Source organism: Lipotes vexillifer, unplaced genomic scaffold (genome assembly GCF_000442215.2).
Source record: "Lipotes vexillifer unplaced genomic scaffold, Lipotes_vexillifer_v1.1 scaffold329, whole genome shotgun sequence".
NCBI lineage: Eukaryota > Metazoa > Chordata > Mammalia > Artiodactyla > Lipotidae > Lipotes > Lipotes vexillifer.
In genome coordinates, this window is record NW_006774067.1 from 4,438,169 (window position 1) to 4,462,411 (window position 24,243).

Sequence of the window (24,243 nt, forward strand, 5' to 3'; positions counted from 1 at the left end):
CACTCTTTCAGATTTTGAATCAAATGTCACCATTTTCAGCAAGGCATTCCCTGACCATCCAACCTGTTTAAAACTTCAACCCCTGCCCCCACCAATATTTCTGACACTTGCTTCTCTGCTTTATTTTCTCTAGAGTACTTATCACTTTCTAACGTTATATACTTATTTTGTTGTTTGCCTCTCCGCCCTATTAAAATATAAGCCCAATGAGGATGGGGATTGTTGTCTCTTTGGTTACCTGCAGATTCTTCAGTATCTAATAGAACAGTATCTAGTATATAACAGGTATTTAACAACGTTATCAAATCCATGAGTAAATGTTGTTTTCATTTCAAAGAACAAGAGCTCATAGACAACTAGATACTTATTTCATTTTCAGATTGCAAAATCATCCCAGGTACAAAGTATGGCCTCTTAATAGCCTCAGTCTAGAGTTGCCAAGATAATAAACCAAAAGCTCAATACTTCTTCTTGGTATCAACTCACCCATTTTTCACCAAATATTTCCTTTACATAAATTCTAATCGGAAAGTGGCTGCAACGATAACTAATTCAACTTTCACCTCTTTCACTTGTATTTACCAAAAAAAGAGTTTCCTTGGTAGTTTAAATGAACATCACCATTATTTCTTTGTTCATTCTGTTAAAAAGAAATCATATTTTATTTCATTCACACAGTAGCCAAAGCTTTGCCTTTTTCCCCTTTCTAGTGTGGTAAAGATAGTTAAAAGAGAAAGAAGTCAGCGATTACTCATTCATTCAACAATAATTTATTGATTGCCTACCTTGGGCCAAGTACTGTTCTAGGCAGAGAGAATAGAGCAGAAGACAGATAAAAAAACGTCTGTTCTCATAGAACATTCACATTTGGCAAAGGAGGAGAGGTAGCTTGGAGACAGATAATAAATAAAATAAAACATAAATAAAATACATATTAAGGAAGATAATAGAAAGTGCTATGGAGAAAAGTAAATCAGGGAAGAGAGATGGGAAGTGATTGGCAAGGCTGCGATTTAAGTAGGGGGATCAAAGAAGACCTCACTGGAAAAGGTGATATTTCAGTCATGCACATATCTGAAGGAAAAGTGTTCTGGGCTGAGGGAAGAATGAATGCAAAGACCCAAGGCTGGCACATGCTTGGTATGTTGAAGGAAAAACAAGGACGGCACTGCAGCTGAAACAGAGAGAGTGAGAAGGAGAGAAGCAGGAGATAAAGTTGGAGTAGCAGCAAGTGGCCAGATCCTCAAGGGTCTTGCAGGCCAAAGAAGAATTCTGGATTCTACTCTATTATTAATGGGAAGCCATTGGAACATTTGAGCAGGAGTGCGACGTCACCAGGTAAGTCCAATATCCTTCCCAAGAACTCAGTAAATTCAAGTATCTCACGTGCTCATCCCACTTTAACTTCACACTTCAGTGAGGCTGAACTCTTCACCCAGGCAAGAATGAGAGTAGTAGCTTTGGAAATGCGGAGAAGTGATCAGACTCCAAATACATTCAGAATGTGGAACCAAAAGGATCTGTTGATGGTTTAGATGGGTAACATGAGAGAAAAACACTACAAGTCTAAGGATTTTTTTACCTGAACAACTTTTGAAGGGATGAAGCTCCCGTTTACTGAGATGGGGAAAAACATGGAAGGAGCAAGATAGTGGTTTAATATCTCAAGCTAAATATGAACATGTTAATTTGAGATATTCATTAGGCATCCAAATGTAGCTATCAAATAGTCAGTAGAATGTAGAAGTTTGGAGTTGAGGAGTAAGAACCAGACTGGAGATGTAAATTTGGGAATCCAGCATCAGCAGATGGCATTTAAGCCATGAGGCTGGATGAGGTCACCACCCACATAGGTATCAAAGGGAAGAGATGCAAAACCGGAGTCCTTGGGCACTCCAGTATTAAGCAGCTAGAGAGGGGAAGAGGAGGAAAAACTGGACTCAGAAAGAATGTCCAGTAAAGAAAAACAAACCCCCCAAACAGGAAAATGTGTTGCCTTGAAAGACAAGTGAAAAATGTGTGTCAAGGATTTGGAAAGAACAACTGTGACAGATGCTGTTGACAGCTCAAGATGAAGACTAAGAATTGGCCATTGGATTTAGTAATGTAGAAGCATTATTGAACTCAACAAGAGCAGTTCTAGTATAGTGTTGGGGGCAAAAGCCTGATGTAGAGTGCACTCAAGAGACAAGGGAAAGCAAGAAATTGGAGTCAGTGGAGACGGACAACCCTTTCAAGCAGTTTAGCTGTAAAATAAAGGAGAGAATGGTATAGGAGCTGCAGTCAGTGTGCCTGTGTGTGGTTAGGCTAAGAAATAGCACTATATTTTTAATGCTGATGGGGAAAGACCCAACAAAGATGGAGAACTGAAGATCCAGGAAAGAGAAGAGAGACTTGCTAAAGGGATGTCCTTGAGCAGGTGAGAGAGGATGGGATCAGGTGCACAAGAGGAGGAGGTGTCCATTACTGGACCAACACCACTCGACCCATATTAATAGGAAAGAGAGCAGAGCGTATGGCACAAGACTCATGCAATGACTACATAGGAAAATGTTGAAAGTAGCTATTTCCTAGCTTAATGGTAAAGTTGTAGGGGCCAAATACCTCTGTTGGAATATGTAAAACAATGCCTTGGAGGCATCTATAAATAAGTCCTGATTAAGTTAAGCAATTTCTACAGTTGCATTCATTTTCAGGATAAACAATATTTCACAAAACCCTGACTGAATTAGTGAAAATATACTTAGGAGTAAATCCAAAGTTGTGAAGCTCTGAAATTCTTAAAACCAGAGAAGGAGGGAGGAGGGCAGTAAACAAACTGAACAAGTAACAATATTGGCAAACTAGCTAAGTAATAAAAAACTGCTCTTTAACTAGACTGTCAGCTTCTAGCAGAAGAGGCCACTGTTGCTGAGTACAATATACATAGTAACTACTCAATAAATGCTGTTGAATTAATTAGTTAATTCAGTTCTATAGCTGGTTTGTGTTGCATAAAATTCTCCACCCAGTGTACTTGTGGTTTGCTAGTTTATAGCAGTAATAATCTTATGCATCATTCCCACTAAAAGGCATTGCTTTCATTGATTTGTTTATTTCTTTTTTTGTATTAGTATCTGAATATTATAAACATTGAGCATCATATATATGTTTTGTTTGCTAGTACAATCTTGGAAGCGTATAGCATGTAATAGCTGCAGAACAGCTTAACAAGAACAGTTAAATGGCCATATTATAGAATAATTAATGAAGGGGGAAATGCCTTGCTAAATTGTGTTAAAATACTTGTTAAATATTGAAGTAACCATGTCTGTTTTAATAGGGTTTGGTGGTGTTTCAGCACAAGTGGTTATCAGAGTGAAGGTTAGGAACATATAAAAAATATTTTCCATTAAAAGACATGATAACTGTTGGGTTGATGAGAAAATCACCACATGAAGGGTTTTTCAGAAATAAATTGCCGTCATAAAATTGGAAGACTATAGTTATTTGATTCCAAAGAGTGGGGAAAGGATAGTCATTTGAAAAAACTTATTTCTCTAAAGTACCTGGTAAACCAGAAGGCAAAGAACTGCCTCATCTGATTTCCTAAGAAATGCACTAGTAATGTTAACCTACAGAGATCCTTATGTTAGTCTCCACCAAGAAACCACATCATTAAACAGCTCCAGTGTATATTCAAATATTTTTAGGGATTCTGGTTGAAGGAAGCATCTTGGGAGTGAACAGACATTATACATAATTAGACCAGACTATATAAAGAGCTTCTAGAGATTTTATTTTAAAAAGCAGTGTTGGGTTTCCCTGGTGGCGCAGTGGTTGAGAATCCGCCTGCCGATGCAGGGGATACGGGTTCGTGCCCCGGTTCGGGAAGATCCCACATGCCGCCGAGCGGCTAGGCCCGTGAGCCATGGCCGCTGAGCCTGCGCGTCCGGAGCCTGTGCTCCACAATGGGAGAGGCCACAACAGTGAGAAGCCAAAAAAACCAAAAACAACAACAACAACAACAAAGAAAAGCAGTGTTAACTTGAGGCTATCAACAAAACATATATATAGTACTCAATATGTAACTAATCAAAAGGAAGGTAAGAAAAGTCATTATTTAAAAACATTAAGCCTCAAATAATAACTCAAGTATGAGATGTATAATTAAAATGAGAATAGTATTATACGATGATCACCTCAAATTAAAAACAACAAATATACCCATTACTTAAAGAAAAAAGATACATAACCACAGAGAGTGAAATGTATAGCAGTCAATACAAATATTTTATGAAAGAAAAAACTCCAAAGCTTTACTACTTGCAAATAGCAAATCATCATCACCATCAACAACATCATCATCATCATCATCATCACCTCCATCATCATCACCACAATAAAGAAATGGATCTATCTGTTATAGCTTAAACAAAACTCAGTCATTCAAGCTAGACTCTCTTATTCATGAACTTCAATAGGGCAATTTATCCCATAGCTTATCTATTCCATTATAGAAAAACAGACTCCATCAACATGATACATAGAGCCTAAGGTATCCATGGCTTTCCCCACCACACAATTCTCAAAATCATTTTTCCCCTTTCTTTTCCACCTCTGATTAAATTTGTTTCTTTCTTCAGGACTTTAGTGAAGATAAGCCTCCTTTTTATGTCCCTTTCATGTCTATGGCATCATGCAATGATCCCACATTCTTAACTACATGGTTCTACATTTTTGCCCCACAAAATTTTGGAGCTTGATTATATTCGATATAGTGTGAGTCCCTAATCCATTAATTCCCGTAAATATCATATTCTCTCCTTAACGAAATCACAACCTCCTTGAAGCCATAAGTTCTTGTTACAAAATACCTGTGCTCCCTCTACAATTATAGCACTGTGCCAAGGAAGTAACAAATTCTTCATAAAAGCATGGTGTCCTGGGAAGAAGCAATCAAGCAAACTCCTTTATGAAACGTATTGATTTACAAAGTAGCAGCAAAAGAAAACTGAAAACTATTATAATTAATTGAAATCTAAATAGGATGAATAACAAAATATTCTAATAGAAATCTGAGTCACTTTATCTGCCACCTAATTGACTTATAAAAAAAAACTATCATGAAAAAACATTTAAAATACTCAAATATATCTTCTGATTGATGAAATTATGAGTTATAAGACATGTGCTTATTTATTTTTTTAACAAATTTTCTATAAGGACCATACATTACTTTTTAACATCAATATGAAATTAACAAAAATAGCTACCACATTATTCCTCTAGCAATCAGATTACCTAGTTTATTAAGGTGACCCATATTTTAATCTCTGAATTCTCAAAGTTTCTGGAATCTGTTTCATCAGAATCCCAAGAATCTGGAGTCAGAGAACCTGGGTTTGAATTATAAATCCACTAATTCCTGCTCAATGCAGTGGACACAGGTTCGATCCCTGGTCCAGGAAGGTCCCACGTGCCGCGGAGCAACTAAGCCACAACTGCTGAGCCCGCATGCTGCAACTGCTAAAGTCCGTGCACCTAGAGCCCGTGCTCTGCAACGAGAAGCCACTGCAATGAGAAGCAACAAAGAGTAGCCCCCCGCTCACTGCAACTAGAGAAAAGCCCGTGTGCAGCAACAAAGACCCAATGCAGCCAAAAAATAATAAAAAAAAATTTTTTTTAATGTCAAATTTAAAAATAAATAAATAAAAAAAAAAAAAAAAAAAAAAAAAAAAAAAATTAAATGGGTTAGAATGTTCGAAGCCCTTAAGAGTGGCCCACATCTAGTAAACACAAACCCATTTGTTTTTGTAGTTGTGGTCAGTAAGTTTTGGGGATAAGAGTTAAGATAATTATAACAACCTTCTTTTAAAGTAAACCTCCATGCCTCAGAGAGTTCTCATGAAAATAGGGCACAGAGCTATAGAAAAGCTTGCTGTACTGTATCAAGTAGATTATATACCTTTACAACTTAACAACAATAAAGAGAAAATCTCTACAAACCTCCTACTAATAGCTTTAATTACCTAATGGAGAGATTTAAAAACAAATCCTTACACAGCATACCCTCCTGCCTATTTGGGCTTTAAAATGTTAAAGGAATATCCTTAATGCAACAAGGAGAATCAATACTGTCCCACCTGCAAGCATCAGAATTCCTCTTAGGGAACTACTCTGATAAACTACTTGGAGCAGAAACTCAAATCCTTAGAGCTGAGCTAGCATAAGATGATACAATGGCAGAGAAAGTTAAGACTATTCAGCATTGGAAATGAAAAAAAAACACTGGGAAGGAGAGCAGATATTGCTGAGTTTATGACAGAACAGCAAAGTGATTGTTAAGAAAAGAAGGATTCAATATTACATTTTAAGGGTTTGTTCGGGGGTTTTGCAATGTAATGCCCTGACATTTACATATGCGCACTTCCCCACAAAGCACCAGTAGAGTCAGACCAACTGGTGGAGGTCTGTTTGGGGTTTTCTAATGCAAGTCAAAAAAAAAGAGGCAAGTTCCACAACTCCCTTGACATCTGGGACAGGGACAACCTGTGAGGTAAGGATGTGATCTGTTCACAGAAACAGTTCTTCTCAAGAAGTGAGCATTTTTAGAACACAAATATTTCTCCTTCCCTCTATTTCCAGAACCTTCCCCATGGGGAATTTTCAGAAATGCTGATCTGTGACCTGTACTCACTGTCTCTAGTTGCAGCACCCACCCCATTTGCTCTTGAACACACCCATCAGGTTTTTGACCTGAAGCTGCTTTTGCCCAGGTCACACGGTAGCCTCAATGAATGATCAATTCTCAGTCTAGCCTCAATGAATGATCAATTCTCAGTCCTCATCTATCTCGACTTACCACAATTTATCATCTGCTTTTCTGTGAAACACTTCCTTCACCAAATGCCCAGAATGTCTAATATACCTATTTCTTTAGTGCCTTAATCACTTGCTTCTTCTCAGTAGCCTTTACCAGCTCCTAATCTCTCTAACTGCTAAATGGTTCCTATTTTCTTTTTTTTTTTTTGTCTGCATTCAGTCTTCATTGCTGCGCGCGGGCTTTCTCTAGTTGCGGCGAGCAGGGGCTACTCTTCGTTGCGGTCACTGTGGTGGCTTCTCTTGCTGTGGAGCACGGGCTCTAAGCGCACAGGCTTCAGTAGTTGTGGCGCACAGGCTCAGTAGTTGTGGCTCGCAGGATCTAGAGCGCAGGCTCAGTAGTTGTGGCACATGGGCTTAGTTGCTCTGCAGCATGTGGGATCTTCCCAGACAAGGGATCAAACCTGTGTCCCCTGCATTGGCAGGCGGATTCTTAACCACTGCGCCACCCAGGAAGTCCCTCCTATTCTCTTTTCTACTTGCTCTCACAGCCTTGGTGATCCCGTCCAGCCTCATGGCTTTATACATCATAAAATGCCGGCAAATGTTTATCTCTAGCTGGATTACTCAGCCAAACTCCATGTTTGTAAATTGAACTGTCTACTTGAGTTTCTTACAGACATCAAGTTGCCACCTAAATGTTTAATAGACATATCAGTCTTTAAAATGATTTCTTTCCACAATCCTTCTCTCTCAGTAAATGGCAATTCCATCCTTCTAGTTCTTAGGCACAAAACCTTGGAATCACTCGTGGTACGTCTCTTTCCCACAAATCCCACATCCGGTTCATCAGCAAATTTGCTGCCTCTACTTTCAATATATGCCTAGAATTAGGCCACTTCTGACTACCTCACACTTAATATCCTAGTCCAAGCAATATCAAATTTTCCCTGAATTTTGCCATAGCCTCTTAACTGGTTTTCATGCCTCTGCCCTTTCCCCTACAACAGGATCTCTCAACCACAGCATTATTAATATCTTGGGCTAGATAACTCTTTGTTGTAGGAGGCTGTCATGTGCATTGTAGGATGTTTAGCAGCATCCCTGGCAATAGTACACACTCCACCAGTCCCCCTTGAGTTGTGAAAAACAAAATGCCTCCAGATATTACCAAGTGCCTCTGAGGGACAGAATCACCCCTCAGTGGAGAACCATTGCCCTAAAGTGTATTCAACCTAGTGACAAGAGTGACCCTTTTATAACAGAAGCCAGATTATGTAATACCTCTGCTCAAAACTGACCAGTAGATCTCCATCGTACCCCCCAAGAAAAACAAACAAACAAAACAACAACAACAATAAAAAAAAACAAAGTCCTTACCACAGCCTGCTGGCTCTATAGGATCTGTCACTTACCCACTATCCCTTGATCTCATCTCCTATTTCTCACCCCTTTACTCACTCTGCTCCAGTCCTACTTGCCTCTTTGCTGTTCCTCAAATACATGAACAAAGTTCCCATCTCAAAGTCTGAGCACTGTGTTCCCTCTGCCTAGAGTCCGCGTCCCATGATATCCACTTGGCTTACTCCTTCACTCCCTTAAGTTCTTTGCCCAAAAGTCAGCTTCCCAATAAAGCTTTCCATATTCACCCATTTAAAACATTCAGCCTTTTCCCCATGCCCCATGTGCTCCCCACACTTCCTATCCCTCCATTCTAGCTTTATTTTTAATGGCACTTATCTCCATCTGACAGGCTATATGTATCAATAATGGCTTAAATGTCTGGCTCTACCTAATAAAATGTTAAGCCCCAGGTGGGAAGTGATTTTTGCCTTCTGTTATTTGCAGCTGCCTCCCAATGACATAGACAAGTGCATATGTGAGGTACTCAATAAATGGTTATTAAATAAATGAGGGAAGGAAGGAAGGAAGGAAGGAAGGAAGGGAGGAAGGGAGGAAAGAGAGAAGGAAGGAAGGAGGGAGGGAGGAGGGAGGGAGGGAAGAATAGGTGTCTTGGAAACCATCTTAGATCTAAAAAGTCAAGGCAGATGCAGCTGATATCTAGGATACATCTACATTCATCATTTACAAAGACTGAGTTAATGTCCACAGAATTCATTTAAAATAGAATTTGTAACGTACAGTAGAAAGTAAGAATTTGTCCAAATGCTTCCGTGCTTCAGAATTCTTATGTAGGGAGCATTTATAAATTATATTTATAAATCCATTAACATATAGCTCTAAATATTTAAAGGTATATTAAATGAGTAGAACTTCAAGAGAAATTTTACAAAGTGCAGGGGATGTGGAAACTCCCCTAGATACATAAAAAGGAGTGTGCTGGGATTAGTCAAATCATTCAATTATATACACCATAAGGTAGCTTAACAAGTAATCGTAACAGTGAACAAAGCTCTTTTCTACAGATGAAAGACTGCATAGTTCAATTGTGAGTGAAAGAGAGGAACAGAAATGCTTCCTGCTGCAAGCTGACAGTTACATGGAACCCCCTGAAGTTATAAATTGAGTTCCCCTACTAATTACTTACTGGTCTGAAGGGGAAAAAGATTCACATTTTATTTCTCTTGCTGAACGTGCAACATAAGCACTCGTGAATTTTACATTAGGGTCAAGCTGAGAAGTTCCCAGCCTGTTTTACCTGGTGTAGAGAACAGTGTCACCCCCATGCAAATGAAGTCAGGTCTTCCTTTCTACCTTGGGTGCCTACCAGGGAGATTTCAGTGTAACAGATTCTAATAGAGAAGTTGATATAGAGGGGAAAATAAAGAAGGAAGAACAAAACAAAACAAAACATAGATCCTATTTGAAATAAAATTTTGTTTAGAAATTTGAAAGAAAATCTTAGGGATTCTAAGAGCACATGTTTCAAAAGACCTCAGAATTTTGTAATATCACTCATTAAAACTGTATGCTACACCCACTGATAACAATATCAACTATTCTATCTACTTTCTGAATCACTGATTATAAGACCAATAAAGCTATACAGCAGGCAGGTACTTTAGTGAAATAGGCCGGCCCATCTCCAGAGACAAGAACCTGCGGTTCAAATGCTAATACTTTTGACCAGGTAAGCACTTTATTTTTGTCAATGAGTGATAGCTTTTATGTGGATGCTGATTAACAACACTCCTGAGAAGGAAAATGGATCGGGGAGGAGGGGTGAAGAACAAAAAACGGTTGTGATATTAATATTTCCAAGCAGGTTTTCTGAGAAGAAAAAATAGCTTCAGCATTTCTAATGGGTATATATATACCCTTTCTAACTTCCTGGAACATCACAGTTCACTCCCTGTAAAAGCAGCAGCTTCATGCAAATTAGGATAACAAAATTCATTCATGTACTCATTCAACAAATACTTATTGAACCTACTCACTTTGTAAAAGAAAGAAATGTAAACATATTCATGGTGAACACAATCTCCATCATTGCAATTTTCCTCTTCTCTTGTTTTTATTCTATTTACTGTAACTGTGTACCCAAAATATGACTGAACAAAAATAATCTAATGGATGACTAATACATTCAGGGCTGACATGTGAGAATTAGGAAACAGAAACTAATCAATGAGTGCCTTCTTAGTGTAAAATATTGTATAGTTCTGGGAGTCATCAAGCCCTAGCTTGAAATCCCAACTCCTTTTCTTACTGGCTGTCTGAGTAAATGAAAGACTCCCAGGTCTCAATTCCCTTATTTGGAAAATGTTCAAACAGTACCTACCCACAGAGCAGCTGTGAAGATTAAACAAGATGTTAGCAAGCACCCCTCCATAGTGCTTATTCAACAAATTAGCTATTTGGGTTATCTTCCGGAATCTTAAGCTCACATCATGCCTTTCTTAATTCCTGTGAGCACTTTTTGGCAAGACTTAAAAACACTGAATTTTATTTTACCTCTTCAGGAGAAGCTGTTTTCTGTGCTCATCTTCTCTAAAAATATAACCCTTAGAACTTTCCATGTTTCTAGATGTCTCAAATAAATGCATGAAGAAGAAATTCCACCTTCAAGGAGCCCTTACAATAAAATAACCAAGAAAATTCTTACCTAGTTTTGGCAAGGAATAGGGCACTTGAAAGTAGTCTTCATAAAATTCTATTAATCTCTTTGTTATATGGAGAGCGTAGTCCCCGGATCCTCTTCTGATAGCATCAGGTCTTGCATATAAGCGTACCTAATTAAAAATATATAGAAAAGTTACTTTAGCCTTTTGATCCTCCAATTTTATCTTCCCTGCATATATGAGCCTATACAAATCACTCTGAATACTACGAATATTAAGCAGCATTCTTGTTCATATATCAAAGCATGCTGTGGCTGAAAGAACCAAACTTAAACAATTAAAGTAACCAAGTTGAGCAAGTTACAGTTTCCCAGCTTTACAAGTTGACATAGAGAAGATTTATATTGCATCAAAATAAATATTCAAAGTTATCACTTACATGTGCTTGCTAGAGATAGGAAGGTATGGTGGATTAGTATAACGGTTTCCTGACTATGCTGAAAGCAGGCGGGATATGGTGGCTTGGCAGGAGAGAAAATTCATGGTTTGTTAAAGTTACACTGCAACAAGCTTTGGAAGTATTACCAGGCTGAACAAAAAAATAATTTATGCTTCTTCTTTTCTTTGGAAGCAACTATCCAATTGTCCTTATTTCCAATATGCAAAGTAGGATAGAAAACTTTTCATGTACATAAATGATTGCCATTTTGGAAGGCTGTCTGCAACCATTGCCGGCTTCAAAACCAGCTGAAGTAAGTCATATTTCTAACACAATCTGGATACTTAATATTGATTTTCAAATCAAGCATTGTATATTATCTAGTCCTTGGCCAAAAAGGAGCCTGAGGCAAATAATATAAAACTGAACAAAACTAACAATTGTACAGAAAAGGTTAAAATGAGATTAGTTTCCTTAAAGCTTTCATAAAGCTATCTGGCATCTTTCTTTCCAAAGGCTAAATCTGTTTTTCACAGATGTGGTCCCTAATCCTCATATCAATTCTGTGAATAAGAAATATGCATTTTGTGGAGCAGCGGAGAGCCCGGGAGGTGGGTTTTACTCTTGCTCTGCCACTAACCAAGCTGGGAGATATTGAACAGATTACTTAACCTCTTTGGGTCTCAAGTGTTCTCACTTATAAAATGAAGGTGTTAGCCCCCAGCTGGTTGCTAAAGTGCTTTCCAGTTCTAAAACACATTACTTCCAATCCCATTTTACAGATAACAGAGGTTGTGTTCTTTGCAAATCACTAAAAAAGTAAATGGTTTACTTGGTGTTTAGAAATGGATCTTTATATTCAACAGGAAGACAAAAGAGAGCTGTACTCAATCATATAAAAATGGATTATACAATTAACTCTTTATTATTCTTGCTTAAAGAAAGACAACAGAGATGTGTATAATCAAAAAGAGCAAAAAGTCAAGGAAACCACATTCTGACTTTGTTAGAAAGACCTGTAATTCAATAAGATGTTTACTAAATTCAATAACAACTATTTACTGAAATTGTGAAATGACTTCCCATCTGACAACCAAATGAAATATCAAATGTAGTTCACAGTTGCCTACAGTTTTGGCTGGCAGGACTGTAAAACCAAAAACTGTCAGGAGACACCACCTGCAACAGCAGAAACTACCACTCTCAGAGAGACAGTGGTTAGGACCCCCTACCCCTGACGTCAACTGCTTATAAACATGCAATGTCTTAAGTTCCAAAAAAACAGGGAAGTATGAGTGTACAGGTGATTTATCAAGGAAGTGTTCTCAAGGAGAAACCTACAAGGGAGCACGGAACACGGAAAACAATATAAGGCAGCATAAAAAGCCAAGCAAGGGTGTAATTTCAAGTGAAGTCCTGGCCTCGGCCTGATCCTACAGGGAGCTCTAGAGTGTAAATTGCACTGGTGAGTTTGTGCTGCCTTGAAGTAAGAGAGCTTCCATATTCCTGCATCTCAGTCATTGGATACTGGTTACCCAGGAGAAGGCATAAAATCCCAGGCACTCGTTCTTGAAGGATCTGGATGATGCAGCTCCTGTGGTCCAAGGAGAGTCCTTGGGAGAAGAGGTCAGGTGTGAACTGTTAGAAGCGAAAGAGTGAGAGCTGGGTGATAAGCACACCAAACGGGAGAGGAGATCTGGTCTGTGCACCAATAGCATACACCACAGACAAGAATCATTCATTCCTGCATTCACGCATTCAACAAATATTTATTTGGCATCTGCTTTGCATGCACCAAGGCCTGGACTAAGCATTTTTAAGTGATGAAGAAGACATGTTCTCTAACCACAAAGCATTACTGGGAACAAAAAGCAATGAAAACGTAATCCTCATTCTCAAAGAGCTTCCCATTAATAAAGGTAAATTAGATAATAATAACAGATAATGATGCATGCCATATGAATGGTAAGCCATGAGTGCCAAGCGGATACTGAGGAGAACAGACAGTTTTCAGAAGGTTCAAGGTGAAGTAGATAGTAAATTCATGTTAAAACCACAACCAGGACCACTGCAAAATAATGCAGCAAAAGGTCACTGATTTTACTCAAAAGGAGCATCACTGATTTTAGTAGAAACACAGCCATTCCTGTCAATCAGCTCTACCTGTTAGTCAAGCTATCTGTAGGCCCAGACAAGAGAAGCACAATTAAATCAATCTGGTTGTCAAGATTTGATGGAAATGATCCAATTTGAGTGAGAAGATAAAACGTACACATGATTAGTACAGAGTCTTCATTTACTCATTTAAACATTTATTGCATGCCTGCTGTGTACCAGGCATTGTACTAGAGAGCAGAAATAGAACAATAAAAATTTCTGCCAGAAAATAAACAAAACATTTACTCTTACTGCTCTTAGGAAGCTCACAATATGTGGAGAAACAAACAAATATAAATCAACAGCAAAATACAATGTGAGAAATGTAACTGCATTTTGCCTTCCCTCCCATTACAATGGACTCCTGTAATATAATGGAATTAACTCCCATTACAAAGGACTGAGCTCCTACCCACGACCAAACCCTCCACATTCTACCCCTCCTGCCTTTACGAAGACATTATTCTCAAAATTCTCCCCTTTATCTCCCATATCACCAATTTATGCTTCCATACTGGATCCTTTTCATCAGCAAACACATACTCTGTATCATTTCCTATGTTTAAGAAAAATCTTTGTTGACCACAGTTCCTCCAGCTATGGTTTCCAGCAACGGTCCTTGAAAGAGTTTCCTATATAGTTAGAATTAACATGTAAGTTAACATGCAAACTAGAATACTTTCAAAATAAACAGGAGCACTTAACACCCTGAGACAATAGGTATAAGTAGGGTGGTTGCCCATTTATACTCCCTGTTTCTGGTCTCTCTTGAAGTCACGGCAACAAGGCTTTCTGCCCCACTACTCCACCAAAACTGCTCTCATCAGCATCACTTATGGCCCCAGGATGCCAAATCCAACCATCCAACCGTCAGCTCCCAGTCTTCGACATGCTTAACCTATCGGCAGCATTTGACACAGTTGATCATTTCCCCTCTTTCAAACACTTTCTTCACTTGGCTTCTATCTGGTTGGCCAGTCCTTCTCAGCCTCCTGGCTGATTCATCCTCATCCTCTCCCTCATCCGTCTCACTTCTTAATGTTGGAGGATGTCAGATTTTAATCCATAGACATAATTTCTTGGTCTACACTCAGTCCCTTAAAGACAATATTGAGTCCCATGGTTATAAATATTATTTAGATGCTGAAGACCTACCCCATAATTCCAGACTTCCAACTGCCCACTGGACATCTCCACTTGGATATCTAATAAGCTTCTCAAAATTAACACGTCTAAAATCCAAATGCCCAATCTCTCTCTCTCTCTGTCTCTCTGTCTCACACACACACACTCACACACATACACACCTGCTCTTCCTGAAGCCTTTCCATCCAGCTGCCCAAGCTCAATACCTCAAAACCATCCTTGTTTTCCCTCTTTCTCTCACACTCCCAGGTTCAACTGGTCGTCAAATCCTTTTGGATCTACCTTAAAAATACACCCAGAATCCAATCACTTCTCACAATCCCACCACCACCATCCTGGTCCAAGCTTCCTTCATTTCTTGCCTGGATGAGTGCTTTAATTTCCTACTGATGCCTCATCCCCTACTCCATTCAGCCTCTTCTCTACACAACAACAACAACAAAGTTCCAATTAAAATAAATACCAGGGACTTCCCTGGTGGCGCAGTGGTTAAGAATCCGCCTGCCAATGCAGGGGACACGGGTTTGAGCCTTGGTCCAGGAAGATCCCACATGCCGCGGAGCAACTGAGCCCGTGCACCACAACTACCGAAGCCTGCGCGCCTAGAGCCCGTGCTCTGCAATGAGAAGCCACCGCAATGAGAAGCCCACGTAACGCCACGAAGAGTAGTCCCCCCTCACCACAACTAGAGAAAGCCCGCGCACAGCAACGAAGACCCAACGTAGCCAAAAATAAAATAAATAAATAAATATCAAATCATACCACTCTTCTTTCTGTCCTCTAGTGGCTTCCCATGTCATTTAGAGTAAAAGTCCAAGTTTTTACAAGGGCTCCCAAATCCCTATAAAAACCTAATCCCCTTTACTTCTCTGTCTCATTTCCTACCATTTTGCTCCACACTAACCTTACGCCAATTATACACTAGCTTCCTTGGCATTCCTCAAACATGCCAGACAGACTCTCTCATCAAGGCTTTGAGTTTCCCCCTAGATGTCTGCACAGCACGTGCCCTCTTCTCCTTTAGATATACGTTTCCAAATATCTTTGCTTTCTGAGCTGTCCTCCCTCCCACCCCAGGACTCTCTATTCTCCTTCCTTGCTTTATTGTTTCCCACACATTTATCACCATTTAACAAAAGATATGCTTTACTTATTCATTTTGCTTCTGACGGCCTTTTTCCTAAGAATGTGTGTTGCATGAGGGCAAAGATTTTTATCTATTAGTTGTAACCATACAAAAGTGTCATTGTGCTAAGGCAACAATGTTAACCAAATGATAAGTGATTTGAAAGGCAACAGTAAATAGTAGGACTTAATTATAATACTGGTGGTAATTCATGGGGGGATATTAAGCCAGAAAATGCTAAAGTTACTTTTGCATGTCAGAAAGATTACGTCAGTGACCTATACCAGGTGAACTGAGATATAGGGGGACGCTTGTGAAGACGTCCAAGAGAAATAAAATTAGAAAAGTGAAGAGATACACAGTGATAGGTAAGACTGGATACGTAAAGAGAAACCTCAAGCCAAATTAAAGAAGGGCCTGTAAACCAAATGGTAGAATACTAATTCACTCCTATAGGCATAGGCAAGTCACAGATTTTAAGCCACAGAATGACATAATCAGAATTAAGTTTTAATTGATGACGCTAGCTGCAGTATAGATGATAGATGAGGAGAGACTAGGATCAAACAAAGGAAATACGTTAGACTATTGTAGTGAAAGTTGACGGTGGTTTGGACTGGAGAGATGGCAGGAGGGATGCAGAGAAATGGAGAGATTTATTCAATTGGTCCTAACATTCTATTGAACAAGTCATTTAGTTACCAGATAAAGCCAATTGTAGTCACATTCTTAGTAATGAACAATCATTCACCTTATCTGTACCTGTCTCACTCCAGTGCCCAGCTGGAACAAGCGAGACCAGCTGAGGGATGGGGTTGGGGGTGGGGGAAATCCAAAATATTTCACAAACTGGATAATCCCTTTGTTGTTAACCAAGAGTTGGCTGTGCAATAATTCATTTTATACTGTGAAAAAGAATCACAGTTGTTTTCTTCTTTTAGAGCAACTAGTTCTACTTAATCATAACATAGAAACTAAATCTTCAAAAACAGAGTTATCACTCAAAAGCAATGAAAAATAATTTTATTACGCCTGCTCACTTGCTCTTCTGACATTCCACGATAAGAGCCCAGCTCTGAAAATGTAAATTGCTAACCAGGCTTTATCTCTCCCTCTGCATAGCTTCCTCCTACAACCAATATAAACCAAACTGCACATTAAGGTCCAGTAGAAAGGACATTATACTAGGAACTGGCACACAGGGATGTGAGACTCAGCTTTCTCAGTAACAACTGTCAACTTGGGAAAGTCTGTAAACTTCTCTGGGTCTCAGTTCAGAGTTCCTTCCAGGGGTAATAGTTTATCATTATCTATATATCATATTAACCCTGAGAGGCTGGTGCATCATACTAATTTGCCTAAATTGTTCTCATCTAGTCACTGCTTATTTTGAAAAGAAAATAATGAAAAGGGTTTGTTTTTAATCTTCACTCAGTTTAACTCCTTGACATTTTTTGCTTCCCTTGAAAATACATACCAACTACTCAGCCGTCATTCTCCATCCTTTAATCGAGTGTTCCTCTTTTTATTTCCCTGAACTGTCCATGAACTTGGTACTGATCAGACAGACATAACTATAGTAGCCAGCCAATACGAAATAGAAGAAGCTGGCCTTGGAAAAAATGATCTTATGGCCCCACCGCTGTGGGAATACACAGCAGCAATGAGCTAAGGTTTAGGAGCTACATATTTTTGATCCCATAGAAAACTTAAATGCCCAAAATAGGTATTCCTAGGGGGCTTCTGTTTGACCCAGTGGCCTTTACTCTGTAGTTTCATGGACCCTCTATATTTAAAGTATGTTTGTTTTATCTTTTTACAGGATTTTAAGTCCAGTCAATCCTTGAACAACATGGGTTTGAACTGCACAGATCCACTTATATATGAAATTTTTTCAATAAGTACACTGGAAATTTTTTTGGAGATTGCAACAATTTGAAAAAAAAAAACATGAACCACGTAGTCTAGAAATATCAAAAAACTTTTAAAAAGGTTAGACATCTCATGAATGCATAAAATATATGTAGATATGCATATAACATACCAAATATGTGTTAATTGACTGCTATCAGTAAGGCTTCTGGGTCAACAGCAGGCTCTTAGTAGTTAAGTTCTGGGGAGTCCAAAGTTATACATGGATTCTCAACTGTGCAAGGGGTCGGTTCCCCTAACCCCCTTATTGTTCAAGGGTCAACTGTATTTTGATCATAGAAGGGGGAAAATACTAAAGGCAGATACCATCACCCCATTGGTCATCTCGCTTTCTCACAGTAACAGGGATGGCAATTAAGTTTCAACTTATTCTGACAACTGAGAGTGGCTTCTTCTTTTTTTTTTTTTTTTTTTTTGCGGTGCTCGGCCCTCTCACTGTTGTGGCCTCTCCCGTTGCGGAGCACAGGCTCCGGATGCGCAGGCCCAGCGGCCATGGCTCACGGGGCCAGCTGCGCCGCGGCACGGGGGATTCTCCCAGACCGGGGCACGAACCCGCGTCCCCTGCATCAGCAGGCGGACTCTCAACCACTGCGCCACCAGGGAAGCCCCCGAGAGTGGCTTCTTAGAGTACATATCAGGAGAAAACTTGAGACCACATCTGCACTTGTCAGGAGAAAGTGCCGTGATCTGTGAAATGCCATCTGTGCTGCTAGGGGTAGGAGAGGTGGCACTGATGTCAGATATATGCCATTATTAGGACAGAATATTCTTTGGAAAGGAGTCATAATGGTAGGAAACTTTAGAGAAGTTCAAACTGACTGTCTCTGATAGCTGTGCAACTCAGAATTAGAACATCAAAGACAGTTAAATGACGTCATCAATGGGATATTTAGTTAGTTAGCTACTATTTAATGAGCATATATTAATGGTCATGTGCTGACTGTCCAAAGGTAAGCAAAAGAGACAGGGTCTCTTCTCTCAAGAAACTGGCAGTCCAGTGGGGAGATACAGCAACTAAGTCTAATCATTGAGAAAATCAATGTGGACCAAATTTACAATGGCTCTTCAGAGAAGTTCTCTCCATAGAGATGGTGATTCATCAGAACAGGGACAGAGAACCATGGAAGTGAAGAGAAGCAAACAACTATTCAAGTTCTTATGTATAATGTTCTACTTTCATTGTATTAAAGATTTCAAAGGAAAAGGAAAAATACATATACAATTGTAATATAATGCAAATAAGTAAACACATGCAGTTGTCAGAAATATAAAATTTTACACTAGGGGCTTCCCTGGTGGCACAGTGGTTGAGAGTCTGCCTGCCGATGCAGGGGACACAGGTTCATGCCCTGGTCCGGGAAGATCCCACATGCCGCGGAGCGGCTGGGCCCGTGAGCCATGGCCGCTGAGCCTGTGCTCTGCAACAGGAGAGGCCCGCGTACCGCAAAAAAAAAAAAAAAAAAAATTTTACACTAAATAATTCTGGAGACTTTCTTCTAATAATTTAAAATACTTAACAGATTTTCTTATTTATCTTTACACAATACCTGTAGAATCAGTATGGTGTTCAGCAGTGAATTCTGATCTTGTAGATGAGAATCTGAAAAGAAGTTTTTCTATGGTCACTGAGTCATTTTAAAGGACAGTGAAACTAAATTTCTCTAGTATCTTTCTTCTAGACTGTTTTAATTATTTGTTGTGTTAAAAATGAATTGTGGTAGTTGCTACACAATTATGTGAAACAGTGTGTAGTTACACCATACAGCAAAGGGAAAAAAAGTTTATAGCACTAGCACATCTGTTAAATAAAGACTTGAATAACATTTGCTCTGATTTGATGTCTGTAGTTTGGTATGTTAAGTTACATAAACCTTCTGGCTTGCCAGAGTTATTCTCTGAGAAAAGTTCATACTGAAAGAGTACATTAAGAACTTTGGAAGACACAGAAATTATTTCATGCCTTTCAAATTTCACTCTAATAACAATAACAAATTTACTTTTCCTTTCACCTAACTGAAAAAAATCAGTCCCTTTCTTTAATAACTGCAAAACAATGATGTGTTGTCACTAAACTCTCCACCATTACAGCTGAATTAATTTGCCTATGTGAATACAATTTGATTTGGGGGTTCTTCATACAAATCAATAAAACAAAACAAGCCAGGCAGAAGGGAGCAGGTGCTTTTGACACTATGTAGAAGAAAAATATATCAATACAAAGAGGGAAGGATGTTGTAAACAAGAAGCTAAAAGCCCAAGAGTATTAGTCTTCTTTAAAATTCGGAAGATACCAGGTTTTTTGCAAAGCAAAAGGAAAATAAATACACACAAAACTCTGACAGAAACAAGGAGCCAGAACCCAGATGCACGAGCCAATAAACACAAAGAGGAGGCTCCAAGGGGGATGGGGAAGGAGCTGGCGTGACTGGAGCAGGTGGTACAAGGGCAGGAGGCAGACCTTGCCCCCCAGAGATGTCATGTTCCAATCCTTAGAACCTGTGAATGTTATCAAAGGGACTTTGATTGTGATTAAATTAAGAATTTTGACATGAGATTATCCTGGATTATTCAGGTGGGCCCTAAATGTCATCACAAATGTCCTACTAAGAGGGAAGCAGAAGGAGTTTTGACTACAGAAAAGGAGAATGCAATAGGATGACAGAAGCAGAGAGAAATTTGAAGATGCAAAGAAGGAGAAAGAGCTCATAAATCACTAAATGCAAGACATGCAGCTCTAGGAGCTGGAAAAGCAAGGACCAGGTCCTCCTCTAGAGCCTCCAGAGGGAACCAGCTTTGCCAACACCCTGATTTCAACCCTGTTAAAACTCATTTTAGATTTCTAACCTCTGGAATAGGAAGAGAATAAACTTGTACGGCATTAAGTCACTGCGTTTCTGGTAATTTATTACAGCAGCAATAGGAAGCTAGTATAACTTTTTTTTATCTTCATGCCAGTTAACACACTGATTTGTGTTAGATTTGCAGCTTCATATAAGAGCATATTTTGTACTTCTCTGTGTGTCACTCTTTCTGTTGTAGACATAATTATTTACAGCTTTCAATCTGCTAATGTTGGCACACCTGATTTACTTACATATATTATTACCAAGCACATAACACATTATTGCATGTAATTGGTACACACACACAAAAGTGAAATGATTGAGTAAAAGAATCATCTACAGCAATAATTTTCTAAGTGTTGTCTCATTATGCTTTGCAGCAGAATCACCTGGAGTAATTGTTTAAAATTCAGATTCCTGGGTCAATACATTGCAGAAATTCTGAATCACCTCTCTCCATGGGGCCCTAAAATCTTCATTTTAACAAACTTACCAATTGAATTACATATACACTAAAATTGAAGAACTACTGGCCTAGAGTCACCGAGGAACCTTTAGTTCATTCAGCCCCACAGCAAGCAAGCCTCAAGACTGGAAAGAAATATTTAGCAAAAGCCTAACACATAGGAAAACATATATATCCTTATTCCTTAAATCTCTTTCAACATCAAAGTCTTCAATGAAGATACATTCAACATGACTGTTATTATTTTTAACTCGAAAAACTAATCTTTCTTTCCCCTGCACAATAAAATATAAACAACAGATGAGTCAGATCCAGTGTTTGGAAACCAGTAAAAATTGTTTAATACTGTCACACCCCATAGATAAAACGGTAGCATTTAATCCCTCTCTGAGATACAGTACATCTTTTGTGGTAAAGTGAATTGCAGGTTTGTTTGGTTTTTTTTTAGTGAGATAGAATAAATGTAGAGAATTTCCTTATTAAGCCAAACGTTTTATGCCTGGTCAAATTTCTTCAGCAAGACTGACACCCAAGAACATCTCCTTGTAAATACAGGAGCTCAGGGCTCAGCTGGATTCAGTTTCAATTTGTTTTGTCCCATCTGTCCTTTTATTCCCTGCTTTCCAGCAACCTGCTGACCTTACTTTTATGTATGCCACCTTCTCCTCCAACTCAGCACCATCCAGTTCAAACACAGATTCCCTCCTGCACCAACCCTCTCTTGTGGATCTTTCAATGATGCAGGCAGCCTTCCACTACCTAGGGGTCAGAACTCAGAATTCCTTTGTCCATTCACTCATTTAATAAATATTTATTTAGAGTCTACTCTGTACCAGGTGCTCTTCTAGAAAGTAAACCAAACAAATAAAAATCCCTACCATGGAAGTTTATATTCTGGTAGGAAAGATGGATAAATACAAACAATACAAATAAATGCTACAAATAATACACTATAAATAGTAAACAATACAAATAAATACAAATAATATATAGCATGTTAAATAGTAATAAGTGTTCAACATTAAAGTAAATCAGAAGGAGTTAGAAAATGTCAAAGGCCATGGAAAGCCTCACTGAGAAGGTGGTATTTGAGTAAAAATATAAAATAAGTAAGGATGTGAGCAACGTGGATACAGATTCCAGGAAGAGCTACTTATATGAGTGTCCTGAAAACTTTCATTTCAGTCCTCAAGCCTCCCCATTCAATTCTTTCTTTAAAGAAACTACAAAATATTCCGATCATAGAGAAATCATATAGAAAAGTATAGCACAAAAGTGCATTATACTTATACCCTTAACAGATTTAAATAATGTTGATATTTTTCCCCATTTGCTTCAGATATTTTTTAACCACGTAAAACATTACAATTCCATTGCGGCAATACACCCCCTTCCTACCACGCCCCTCCCTCCCACTCTAGAATTAACCATGGCCATGAAGTACAGGCTTCAGTAGACTTTCAATTCATGTTATAATTGTCCTCCGTTTTAACGGGCATATTACCAATTTCTCTTCAAAGGAGCTATACCAATTTACATCCCACCAGCAATGTATGACAGTCCCTGCTTCCCCACATCCTCATAAAGTTTGAAATGTATGTTCATCAATGGTTATGAAGTGGTGTCTAGTTGTTAGTTGTAATTTGCATCATCCTAGTAATGCAGGTGTTAAGCACCATTTCAAATGTATATTGGCTTATATGTTCCTGTTCTGCAAACTGCCCTGTTTCTTTGCCTAGTCTTCCATTGGATCATTTACCTATTTTCTCATGGCTCATAGTAGTCCTTTGTATATTCTGGACAGTAATCATTTGCCTGTGTATGATTTACAAAAAAATCTTCTCCTAGTCTGTGCTAGTCTTGTACATTATGTCCCTGATCAAATAGAATGTTTTACTTTTAATGCAGTCAAATATCAAATGTTCCCTTTAGGGTTTCTCCTTTCTGGGTCTCTTTAAAGAAATCTTTCATTGCCCTCAAGGTCAAAAAATATTTGTTCCTTTATTTTCTTCTAAGATTTTTAAACTTTTGCTTTTCAAAGTCAGAGCTTTAACGCATGCAGAATGTATTTATGTGAACAATGGGAAATAGTGATCTCATTTTATTTATTTCTACGTGGATGATCAGTTGTCTCAGTACTATTTATTGAAGAGTCCTGCCTTCCCAACTGATTTATAATGCCTCTCTCCATATACGAAGTTTTCATACAAACTTAGATCTCCATTGTTTTCTGTTGGTCAGTATGCCTATCCTGTGCCAACAGCACATTCTGGAATCACTAAAACTAAATAATAAATTGTGGACTTCCCTGGTGGCACAGTGGTTAAGAATCCACCTGCCAATGCAGGGGACATGGGTTCGATCCCTGGTCCGGGAAGATCCCACATGCCGCGGAGTAACTAAGCCCGTGTACCACAACTACTGAGCCTGTGTCTAGAGCCCACGAGCCACAACTACTGAAGCCCACGTGCCTAGAGCCCATGCTCCACAATAAGAGAAGCCACCGTGATGAGAAGCCCGTGCACCTCAACAAAGAGTAGCCCCCGCTCACCGCAACTAGAGAAAGACTGCACGCAGCAACGAAGACCCAATGCAGCCAAAAAATAAATATTTTTTTTAATTTTCAAAAAAATAAATAAGTAATAAACTGTGAGGTCTAATAAGACCAGTACTTTTCCTTAATTCTTTTCAAAGCTTCCTTATTATTCTATATGAATTTTAGGATCATTTTCCACATCTACACAAAAAAATCCTCTTGGGGACTTGGATAAATTGCACTAGATCTGCATGTTAATATGACACCTTCAAATGTTAGATCTTAACACCCATGTCCATGGAATATCTCTTGATTATTTCAGTCTTTATCCCATTTTTAAGTTTATCAATTTCCTTCATATAAGCCTTGCACATCTTCTATTAGATTTACTTCTAGATACCTTATGGTTTGTTGTTACTGTGAATGGGATTTGAAAAATCATATTTCTAATCTATTGTTTCTGAAATTAGCCACTTACTGATTTTAGTAAAATGACTTTGAAACTAGCCAACTGTCTGAAATAACTCTAATAGTTTTTCTGCGTTGTTTTGTGTTGACTGGTCTCAGTCAAGATTTCTAGAACAATGCCAAATTTGTTTAAAAAGCAGTGAAAGAAGGCATCCTTATCTTATTTTTCGCTTTATTTGGAATGCTTCTACTGTTTCACTAACAACTATAATTCTTGCTGCCAGATAAGGAAATTCCCTCCTATTCATTGTTTGCCAAGAATTATGTCATGAATAGTGTTGGATTTTTCTAATGCTTTCATCGTATC

The 24,243-nt window shown here is 38.7% G+C and overlaps 1 protein-coding gene across 1 annotated transcript in view; it reads right to left on the reverse strand.

The window, feature by feature from the left end:
* The window catches only part of TRHDE (thyrotropin releasing hormone degrading enzyme), a 409,484-nt gene that overhangs the window by 264,624 nt on the left and 120,617 nt on the right, over positions 1-24,243 (reverse strand). The window contains exon 3 of the mRNA XM_007448769.1: positions 10,868-10,994. Within this exon, the coding sequence (XP_007448831.1) occupies positions 10,868-10,994 (127 nt within the window). The remainder of the gene's footprint in view (positions 1-10,867; positions 10,995-24,243) is intronic.